The 11,976-nt window shown below is 37.4% G+C and overlaps 1 protein-coding gene across 2 annotated transcripts in view; it reads left to right on the plus strand.

Annotated features, from left to right (window-relative positions):
- The window catches only part of LOC136035015 (interferon-induced very large GTPase 1-like), a 36,742-nt gene that overhangs the window by 16,202 nt on the left and 8,564 nt on the right, over nucleotides 1-11,976 (plus strand). For both annotated transcript variants that reach the window (XM_065716596.1, XM_065716597.1), the window contains one exon: nucleotides 4,517-9,371. In XM_065716596.1, coding sequence (XP_065572668.1) covers nucleotides 4,517-9,371 — 4,855 coding nt within the window. The remainder of the gene's footprint in view (nucleotides 1-4,516; nucleotides 9,372-11,976) is intronic.

Here is an 11,976-nt window from a genome sequence, read left to right on the forward strand (position 1 = left end):
TCTCGCGAATAAAGGTCTGGTATCATTCCTCTAGCTGCGAATACTGGCTGGAAAGCTAAGCTGGTCGCCATAGCCAGCTCGCAACTAACGCCATCAACGTCATTTCCTTACCTTAAACCTTAGATCCTCCTCTGCCTCCCGCGGCGCTTGCTACATCCTAGAAGAGTCACATGTCATTTCTCGTTGTTGCTGAGACCGCCCAGACATCGTACCATTCGGGTTGGAACTTGGTGTTGAGATTTGTATGGTCAGCTCGGCAGCTGCGTCGCAGCGTGTTCTCGGGAAGTCCTCTTCTTATGGTACTGTGTGGGTGCAATTGTAATATCACCTTTGGTAAATGAGTTTCGGGCGTGCAAATCACGTGCCAGATACATCTTCACTCCATATATTTGGTCACTTCAGTTGTCAGTGATTGATACTTTTTCTATCGCATATAAGAGTTCGGTACTTTTGGATCCAGTGGATATTTAGAATGCGTCTTAAACACATGTTTTCGAAGATGAGGAATTTCTTTTCAGTTGTTGATTTAACTGATTGGCTTCGGAACCATAGTAAAGCGTCAAGAGGATGTGGCTGCTGAACAGCCTGAGCGGAGAGAGTACTACTGGCTACGCCAGATTTAAGGCAGTGTCATAAAGTTCACAGTGTCACAATCTATTATTTTGGATTGTACATCCTGAATATTTGAATTCTACACATTGCTCTATCGTCTGGTTGCCGCATCTTAGGTGGAGGGGAGATAAAATGTTGGTCATACCTTTTTTTTTGTTTGAGTTTGTCTTTAGACCGAAAGATTCAGCAGCTTCTCTGACGTCTCTATCGTTGGAGCTTATGCTTGCAGGACTCTTGAAGACTGATATCGTCTGCAAAATGAAAATCTCGGTGTCTCTTACTGTTTTACTGCATTTCATTCCCTTGTAGGTGCTGAGAATAATGATGAGGATCAATGAAAACGATGACTACACAAAACCGTGCTTCACCTTGTCATGATGCAGAAGTATTAGATATTCCCGTCACATGTCTTCACATAACATTCTGCGTCTTGAACGAGTGCTTGACCGTTGTGAGTGCTTGAACTGTTCGGACGAGCATATCCAGAATGACATAGTATCGGAAGACCCTCCAAACTGTTTGGCGATCTACGGAGTCAAAAGCTTTCTCAAAATATATGAAGACCAATTATAGCTTATTTCGCAATTCATTTGTTTCTTATAAAAATCATTCTGAGAGTGAATACAAGATCAGTGCATGATCGTTTCGGCTGGAATCCGTTCTGCTCTTCCTGAAGGGAGTCGTTCAGTCCTGGTTGGACCGTTTTAAACAGGATAGTCGCTATTAGTTTGCCAGGTATTGAAACAATGCTAATACCTCTTTGGTTTTGAATTTTGTTGCATTGTTTTTTTGACTAGTTTTACGATGGTAATTTTTGTTCACTCTCAGGAACCTCTTTCATTCTCCGAAATTAGCGCAAATAATGCTGTTCATACAGTTTTACGTGCAGCTGTTGCGAATTTCATCATTTCGGTGGGAATCTGGTCTTCCCCGAGGGACTTCCCGGACTTGGTATCCATCCGCAATCCACCTGACTTTGGGTCAATATGGATGGATAGGTCTAGAAATGGCTTATTCGGTACTTCTAGGGAGTCAGCAGGTATGTTCAACAAGCAGGTGGTGGAAAATTTTTGAAATGCGTCACCCAGTCATATAATACACTGTCTTAATACAGGTAAAAACCATAAAATTGTAGACTTAGGGCTTGACGATTACTTGGCACACATATAACTCATTTCAGAAGTTCTCTAATTGCATATTGACCTTACAGATCATAACTCGATAATCATAATGCTTCTGCAGAAGTGATATGGGAGCAAACAAATTTATAACTCAACAACTGTGACCCATGTGCCACAGTTGCTGTAACACTCCACGAGATTTTGGAACCAAAGATCTAGTACTTCAATGGAATTCTCCAATTACTAAATGCTTCTAGTAACAACTCACTGATTCCTTCAGTTTCTGGTAAAACTTATAGAATTAACAATGGTGAGGTACCACCTTCGTTGGTACAACTTTCCTTGGGTATAACTGTTACACCTATTTAATAAACTACATCAGTACGCTGTTTTTTGATTTTATTCAACATCCTCCTCATTATACATTGAAAGTTTTGCGATAATACCCTTAGCTTCAGCGGTACTTCTGGTAGTAATTATAGTAGTAGTGGTTAAAAAGTTGTAGCTTTAGTAGTAGCAATATGCACGGAGGCTCTTTTGCTAATTCAACATCAGCCTCAACAAGCCCTGGAAGTTTCAACTTAATGCTCTAAGCTGTTCATAAGAAATTGCTCATACACCCTTTTGGTAACGTTCATGTACATTGCGTGTTTTGATTTAGTTCAACATCACCCTAAATAATCCATGAATGTTGCACCTAAATACCCTTAGCCTCAGTAGAGATAGTAGTCATAGGAGCGGTAAAAATAGGAATAGTGGTAACATGCACGTAATTTCTCTTCGTTAGTTCAACATACCCATCAAGATGTCCTGAAATTATCAATTTAAGTTACTAAGCTGCTACTGAGGAATTGCCCACACATCCTTATAGTAACCTTAATTCACATAGTGAATTTTGATTTAGTTTAACATCACCCTAAATATTCCCTGAAAGTTGATTTTAATACTCTTAGCCTCAATAGAAGTAGTGGTCGTAGTAGTAATACTAATAGTAACAGTTATAACATGCGCTTAGTTTGCCTTTAGTTTGTTTAACACCCCCTTCAACATGTACTGAAAGTTTCAACTTGATATCTCCTGCTACAATCATTGTGACTCCTACTACAAAGGCTAAGGGCATGAAGGCGAAAATTTCAGAGAAATTTGAACTAAATCAAAGCATAGTAACAGCCTCCCATCTCTTCTAAAGACCAGAGCATAATCTGCACTTTACTGATAACAAGCACATTTGAAACGTTTCCCTTTTTTTTAAACTTTAATTAATCTAAAATTATCAAGACTTTCAAAAATTAATTTGAGTATTAAACTGTCAATCGACTATCATTTGTTTTTGTTTTGTTTTTTGGTTATGATGGTGATTTTTTCTTCTGTTAATGATGTTATGTGAAATAAAAAACACTGCTCAAAATAAGGATTGTTTTTCAGTAAAGCTCAAATTATGCTCTGGTCCTCAGAAGGGAAGGGGTGCTGTTACTTCTACTCCTTTCTGTGGTAGTTTCTGCCTGTTTTGAATTTTGAATGTGTTATTTACTGTAATTTCTGTTCATTTTAGATTTAGTTTTTTGATTCATGGCTGTTTATGATAATTTTGCGCTGGAAAAATTATATGACATAGTTCCTGCTCATTTTTGTTTTAATGTAGCTCTTTACTCTTCTTTGAAAACTTTTTTACATATTTTGTTTCATTAATCTTTGGAAAGACACAAACATGTTTCCATTAGCTCAACTCTGATGTTTTGCAAGCTATTTGAAAAATCAACTTTGCTTTAAAAGGCAGTAAAAAAAAAAAAAAAAAAAAAAACTCATCCTCATGAATCCCCACTTATTTCATTCTATATCCTTTCAATTTCATTTTCCCTGGCGTCACAAAAAGATCAAATCCTAGCTCGTTGTTCTTTAAAATTAAAAATGGTTATCGAAACCAAAATATGAATGCTCACGTGTACAAGAAACTAGGCTATGCTAAGTACGGTGCTGTTGAAAAGGCTGACTAAGGACTGCACGATGTGAAATGTAAATAAACAATACTTTGCTGCTACCGAGCCACGTGTGATACAATGGTGCTCACAGCAAATGAGTCCTCGAACTTACTGTTAGACATCCTATGCTTCCTAAAGTACTGTCAGGTCGTCTTAAGGTTATAGACGCTGCAGTAAGTACGTTTGCTCAATGGATGTGTCTCTGAAAATTTGACGAGTGTGATCCATTAAACGCACCCTTCTCATTTTCTCCAAAAAGTGGAACATACGCCTTTATGCAAAACACTATAAAATTAAACTGGAACCGATTGTTAGTTTTACAGCCTACTTAATCATACACAAATCCCTGAGATTGGATCTACAATATCGTATTTTGATGCTGTTTCTGATTGGTTTGTATATCAAGGACCACGCTGCAGCTGGGAGAGATGATTCTTGTCCCTTCTTTCACTGGAGTTTTTTTTGCACCCACAGGTGACCTTAGAGATACATATTCTACATTCTAAAGCTGTGAATTCAATACATTTGTCTTGAATGGCACAACTGTTGAAGTCGGTTTGGTAGCCTGAATACTTTCTCTCGTCTGAGATAATTCTTTTGTCAAAAGTATGTACTTCTCTATTTAAACAAAACTGCAGTAAGATAGAGGCTAGTTGCAATCATTTCAATCAAAGTTGTTTTTTATGGCCTGAGTTTGCTATTAATCTTTGTTGCTTTTGGTTACCTTTTTATACTGTTGACTTTTGTAGTTTGTGTTGTTTACTTTTTATTGCTTTTTTTTGTAGCCATTTGTTTCTGTTTTAGGATCCTTTACTTACCTATGCAGCAGTCTGTGAGAAAGGTCTGTCGACGCATGTAGACAAAATCGAAAACAAATTTACCAAAATTGACTCTTCATCATCATCTGCATTCGTCACTTCCATGAGAAGTTTGGAGGAAAATGGATTAACCAAAGAGAACTGCAAAGAAGATACAATAGTTGAATCAACTTCCAACTATGGTACACTTACCCAGACAAATATTTCATCACCGTTACCTAGACAAATCAGTGCAAATGATTCTGCTAAACTTGCCAATAAAAGCGAAAATAAATCTGCCAAAATTGACACATCATCTGCTTCTGCCTTCGTCGCCTCTGTGAGAAGTTTGGAGAAAATTGGAATAATCGAAGAGAGCTTCAAAGAAGGCGCGCCAAAGGAGCAAGATTCGGACAGCAATATATCTACCGAAAAAAATATAAAATCAGTTCCAATTAAACCGATTAGTCCAAAAGATAATGCACCTTCAGTGCCTTCAGATAAAAGTGAAAATATCTCTCCCGAAATTAAAAGACCGCATGCATCCGTGGCCACTTCTTTCGTAAATACTGATTCTAATGGGAAGCGCTATCAAGGAGAAAGTTCAGCTTTCGCAGCTATGAATGAAACAAGTTTTTCAGGTCATATGCAGAATTTTGTGAGCATTAAACCTGCGTATGAAAACGCTGTTAAAATTAACGGGACAGGTAGAAACCAGAATTCTGATCTTTCACCTTCATTGAATTTTAATGACAAGACTGACAAAATACCTATCAGTATTTTACATGAAAACGAAGATCCATACGAAACTTCTTGGCCCACAGAAAGAGAAATATGTTCCATTCTTGACAAGCTCCAATTGTCCACCTACAGGAAGCAAAAGTTAACCCTTGAGAAAGTAAAAGAGTTTAGCATGTGCAAACCCTCTGGTGCAAAAGGGTCTTCAGAAGCTGTGTCGAAATTCTTCCATAAACTAATGCACAACTCCGTAGAAGCTAGGAATGAGATTATGTTTGAAAAATCAAATATGGAGCATAACTCAATGGACTTGATGTATTGTTTCCTTCTTATTGCTGACGATTTCCTAAGACAAGAAATTTTTTCACGGTTGGCAGTTTTACAGTTTTCAGTTCCGTTTCTCATCAAAGATCCATCTACAAAATACCTTTTATTAAACTGGTCCCTAGTGAATATCACCAAACGGTGGAAAACTTTGAACGGCAAATCCTTTATTGAAAGTGACGTCCATTCAGGAAATTTTGTCTATTGCTCGTTTGTAAGAATTGGAGATCTTTCATTCTCAAAGTCGAAGGTTATCAATAAATTGTTCCCAAAAGGAAATGAGCCTTTCCAAAACTATGATGAAGACGATGTTCCGAGAACCTTTTCTAGTGGATCCTTGGAACTATCTTGGCTACTTCCCGTTAGGGATGAAAATTTTGAACCCTTAGCCACTGTTAATCTACGTGGAGACTCTAAGAACAACATCGATTTGGCAATGTACGTCGCTAAACAATCAAGTGTTCTGTGTGTATTTATTGGTAATACTTCAGTTGAAACCGAGCGTCTTTTAATATCTTTAGCTAAATTCTGTTCGATGATGATTGTTATCTCTGACAAGAAGCTAAATGCGGATGATCTAGTCAAAGGGCTTCCAAAAAAAACGAACTTCGTGTATATCAGAGACACCGAGTCTCGTATAATCCAGAAATTGAAGCCTCTAGTTTTAAATAAAAAATTGAAGAAAAAGAACTTCTCAGAATGGGAAGAAGGAGCTAAAGCTTTTGACTTTCTATTGGAAGATTCAAATGAATGTATGCAAGTTGCTAAAGAAGCTGCTCTAACTCTAGCGAAGGAAATAGGAAGAAATAAACTTTCTAGTCTGCCTCTATCTGGAAAATTGTGGAAGGACTACAATGCTATTCATAAGAGACAAAAGCGTGTAACGGAAAAACCAACTGACATATCAGTAAAAAAATACACTGAATCATTAGAACAGAATAAGAGAAAAATCCGAACACAGCAGGGTACCTTGATGCCAGCAAAATTTTTTGAGCATTTTGCTGAGAGGTTGATCCTTAATCAGAAAGAAAGAAGGTATTTTTTATTCTGGTTGTCTCAATACCTTGAAAGGTTTTCAAGAGATCCTGCCAGTAGCAAGGACATTGGCATAGAACACCTGATGAGAGAACTTTGTCAGATTTATATGCTTCATATATCAAACGATAGTCCGTACAATAAATCCAGTTTGGCTAGGATTCTAAAGCAAAACGATGCAAATATTGAAGTGTCCTTTCAACATACAATGATTGACGTTCTTCTTGCTGGACACCCAATTGAGCTTTTTGACGGGGATGCTCAAGGGATTCCAGATTTATTTTTTGTGGATTTTATGCGTGCCTTGGAAGACCGAATGGGAAAAAGAAATTCTATAGGGGTAGTAAGTGTTTTGGGTGTTCAAAGTAGTGGAAAGTCAACATTACTGAATGCAATGTTTGGTTGCAAATTTACTGTTTCATCTGGCCGTTGCACCAAGGGTGTTAACATGCAGTTAATCACCGTCCAAAAACAATATGCTGCAAAGTTTAACATAGACTACATTCTTGTTTTAGATACAGAAGGCCTAAAATCTCCAGAAAGACAAGACCTTATGGGTAATGATGAACATGATTCTGAGCTTGCTACATTTGTTGTTGGACTTAGTGACATTGTTGTTTTGAATGTTGCATCTGAAAGTATGGATGCCCTGAAAGATATTATACAAATTACAATTCACGCATTCCTTCGAATGAAAGACGTTAATTATCAAAAAACCAAATGTCTTTTTGTTCATCAAAATACTGGTGATCCTTCCAATCATCAGAAATTAACAAATGAACGGAAACTTTTTGAAAAAACTCTGAAAGAGTTAACAGAAATAGCTGCGAAGTCTGAAATTGGCACTACTCAAGTTTGCTTCAAAGATATATTGGATTACGATGAAGACAAGAGTCATGAATATTTCTGTTGTCTGTATGATGGCACACCACCGATGGCTGCAATAAATCAAGGATATGCTGAGAAAGTCATGAGCGTAAAGGAGTCAATTCTTTTATCACTGAGCAAAAATCAAAGACAAACCCCTTCAAGCTTTTCTAAAAAGGTTCTTCAAATTTGGGACGCCGTTTTATCTGAGGATTTCTTATACAGCTTCAAGAATTCTTTCATAGCCTTTAAGAGGGGTGCTCTGGATGACAAATTTGCAGAGCTTGAATGGGAATTTCGACAGGAATTAAAGAAGCATCTTGAAATTTACCAAACAGAAATTTCAAACAGTAAAGAACTGCTCTCTCTGCAGCTGTACGTGCAAAGAATTGAGGAAGTGTTTGATGATATTCCCGAAAGAATGGTCCAGAAAATGGAAGAGTACCTCAAAGATGATCCAGTATCGAAACGCCTGTTTTTCGAAGAAGTAAAATCTTCAGTGGATCATCTTATGATAAAAACCAAAACTGAATTACTAGAATCACTAAAAGATTCTATAGAAAGGGAAAAGAGCAAACGCGTAGTTGCTTCAAAGGAATTAGGTTTTGAAATGTTTTTTCAAGAGAGAATTGCGTCACTCGGTGAGCGATTTAGGTCTGAAGGAAAAAGCTTAGATGAAAACGAAGCGACGGCTGAATTTGATAAGCTTTGGGATCATCTGTTAAGCGACATCGGAGACCATTCGTTCAGAAGGATAGAGCGAACTAACTTTGAGATGCAAGTGCGAGAATATCTCATGCAAAAATATAGCAAAAGATACGGAAAGTGTTTGAAATCTGAACTAAAAAATAAGGAAAGTCTTGCAGAGTTTGCAAGGGAGCAGATTGATATATCTTCCTTATATGATGAAAAATCTTATTGGACGCGTCTAAAAAACTTTGGAGCAAGTTACTTTAGTAGCCGACAGCAATTACCAGTAGATCATTTAGATCATTATCACACCACCAATCGACTAGCTGTTAATCTCATCAAGACTTTTGAAAATGACATAGAAAGAACACTTGGAAACAAAGATCTATGCTTTGAAAACTGGTATAGTGTTATGGTTCAACTTCATCATGACCTGAATATTTCTTTTGAGAACCCTATGTATCATTTATTCAATAGCAACATGGTGGTCCGTGCGAAGATTACTCTGCATATATTTGGTACTTTTGTTCAGTATTTAGATAAGTTTCGAGATATTTTTTTGGAAAATAATGATCCAATGCGTAAGATAGCTCGAAGAAAAAATCATTTTAGGAAATTTTTTTTAGGCCTTTGTGCCAGTCGTAGTTTAGCTTCAACCGCGGCTGGCAGGTTTATTGAGGACTGCTATATTCCTGGAATCACGGAAACAATTGAAATCAGTATCGATCGTGTTCTTGCTGCCCAGTTCAAAAGTGCCAACACAGAATTTACAAATAGGAAAACATGCGAAATTGCTCTGTTGCGTGATACGCATGATACTGGGGATTTTAACTTCTACTTGAAGCTTATTCATCAGTATAAAAAGCATTTAGAAGACTGGCTTCATTTTAAGATGACCAAGTATTTCAAGAAGCCATGCCCATGTGAAACTTGTTCCAGGTATAACCGAAATATTTTTTCTCATGTCATATTTGAAAGAACGGACAGTCTCAACCAATCCATATGGATAGTCCTTGAAGACATAGTTGGTGGCCCGAAATCTGACATCAGCGTTGTAGAGGTCTTACAAAAAATTTCTGATGCATCTAAGCAGAACGTGATTCTTAAAATGGAGACGATGAAACCATATTTGAACCTGACCACTGGACATGAATTTGCTCTAATTCTGATGAAAGAGTTGGAAAGATTCCAGGATGATAATCTCACAGGTAAAACATTCTTGTTTCTTAGAGACAATCCAGTCTAAAGTTATAGAAATGTCTAAAGTTAAAATGTTGTCAAAAACATGCCTAAGTTATGTAAACTGTCTTTCCTAGTGCACTGTTGTAACTCCTTAGGATTTTCCTCGAAGTTTTGGAACTTTGGTCCTGAACTCAGCATCTATAGAAGATTACATTAAGTAAACATCATTTTCAATTCCTTGAAAAGGAATTATATAAAAAAGGGAACATACTAAATAAAAGTATCTCCTCATTTTTTTTTTGATCCCTTGACCTCTTTACTAGTGAATATAGGGACAGTTGTTAAATTTTAATCCATTTTTTTATGGGTTATTACTCTTAAAATGGCTTCCGCTTTTGCCCTTGGATTTTTTTATATCTAGGAAATTTGTCAGTAAATATCGGTAATTACATAACTTACATCGGGCTCATGGTGCGTCCCTCAAGTGCACATATCGAGTTCTGACATAAAGTATTCAACACAGTATCTGCATTATAAACCCTAACGAATGTTGGTAATTTTCAATAGCGGATACTGGCGATAGGGCTTACAAAAAAAACAACCAACTCTATCTAGCCTTTTTCAGTTCTCGTGACTTTTCAGTGTAATAATGAAGCTGAATTATTGTTATTAGTTTAATTGGCAATAATGTGTAGTAATATCTGATGTAGTATGATCTCAGTTTCTAAAAAAAAAGTCGAAGCTGGAAAAAAAAAGACAAGATAGACCAAGCGATGGACGGTATCGGTGATATTTTGTATCATTCCAGTACCATTCCAACACCAGTTTCCACTCTTATAAGTTACCCATACTCTTAGGACACATCACGTTTACTAAATCCAACCGAACATTCTTTCATTCTTTCGAGTGTAGAAGTACACTTGCTGCAGTATATAACTTAGTTACTATCTGTCTAATTCTGTATTGCTAGCCATTTGGGCAATTTCGATTTCCAAAAAATTTAAAAATAAAATTTGGTCCTGTTTCTTTTTCTTTTTTTTTCGCTAAATTTAATCAATTTCTCCCTTTGAACTCGGAACACACAACCAACAAGATGGTATGTTATTATCATTGGCCTTACCACTGTAAATGATAAAGAAATGAAGATCATAACTGAAAAGTTATGTTCAATGTTTGCACCTCTTGTGATAACAATACTGTTTTTGAGTAGTATTTCGTCTAAGTAATTATTCTCCCCAAATACCCTCATTTTTCGGCATTTTTTGGAGTATTTGCTCGCAGCATTTTATTTTGCATAATCTTTGTTAATATTTTGTATCTCTTTTGTCTTTTATTTTATCTTTTACTCTCTTTGCCTTTTTATGGCACTTGGTATTAACCAAGTACCATATAGCAATCGCAAATTCTGTCGGTCTGTCGGTCCCGGTTTTGCTACTTTAGGCACTTCCAGGAAAGCTAGGACAATGAAATTTGGCAGGCGTATCAGGAACCGGACCAGATTAAATTAGAAATAGTCGTTTTCCCAACTTGACCATCTAGGGGGGGGGGAGTGGGGAGGCCCGTTAATTCGGAAAAAATAGAAACATTGATGGATTTTTAACTTACGAACGGGTGATCGAATCTCAATGAAATTTGATATTTAGAAGGATATCGTGTCTCAGAGCTCTTATTTTAAGTCCCGAACAGATCTGGTGACATTGTGGGGGGGGAGGGAGAAACCTAAAACTTGGAAGACACTTAAGAGTGGAGGGATCGGGATAAACTTGGTGGGAAAAATAATCACAAGTCTTAGATACATGATTGACATAACCGGAACGGATCCGCTCTCTTTGGGGTAGTTAAGGGGGGAGGTTAATTCTGAAAAACAGAAAAAATGAGGTATTTTTAACTTACGGACGGGCGATCGGATCTCAAGGAATTTTGATATTTAGAAGGATATCGTGTTTCAGAGCTCTTATTTTAAATCCCAACCGGATCTGGTGACAGTGAGGGGGGGAGTTGGGAAGGGGAACCTAAAACTTGGAAAACACTTAAAGTAGAGGGATCGGAATGAAACTTAGTGGGAAATATAAGTACAGATCCTAAATACATGATTGACATAACCGGAACCGCTCTCTTTGGGGTAGCTGGGGGGGGGGGTGAATTCTGAAAAATTAGAAAAAATGAGGTATTTTTAACTTACGGACGGGTGATCGGATCTCGAAGAAATTTGATATTTAGAAGGATATCGTGTCTCAGCTCTTATTTTAAATCTCGAACAGATCTGGTGACATTGGGGGGGGGAGAGTTGGGAGGGGGAAACCTAAAACTTGGAAAACACTTAGAGTGGAGGGATCGGGTTGAAACTTGGCGGGGAAAATAAGCACAAGTCCTAGATACATGGTTGACATAACCGTAACGGATCCGCTCTCTTTGGGGTAGTTGGGGGGGGGGGTTATTTCTAAAGAATTAGAAAAAATGAAGTATTTTTAACTTAAGAACGGGTTATCGGATCTCAATGAAATTTGATGTTTAGAAGGATATCGTGTCTCAGAGCTCTTATTTTAAATCCCGACCTTATCTGGTGACATGGGGGGAGGAGTTTGGAGGGGGAAACCTATAACTTGGAAAACACTTAGAGTGGAGGGATCG

This window comes from Artemia franciscana, chromosome 13 (genome assembly GCF_032884065.1).
Source record: "Artemia franciscana chromosome 13, ASM3288406v1, whole genome shotgun sequence".
Taxonomy (NCBI): Eukaryota; Metazoa; Arthropoda; class Branchiopoda; order Anostraca; family Artemiidae; genus Artemia; species Artemia franciscana.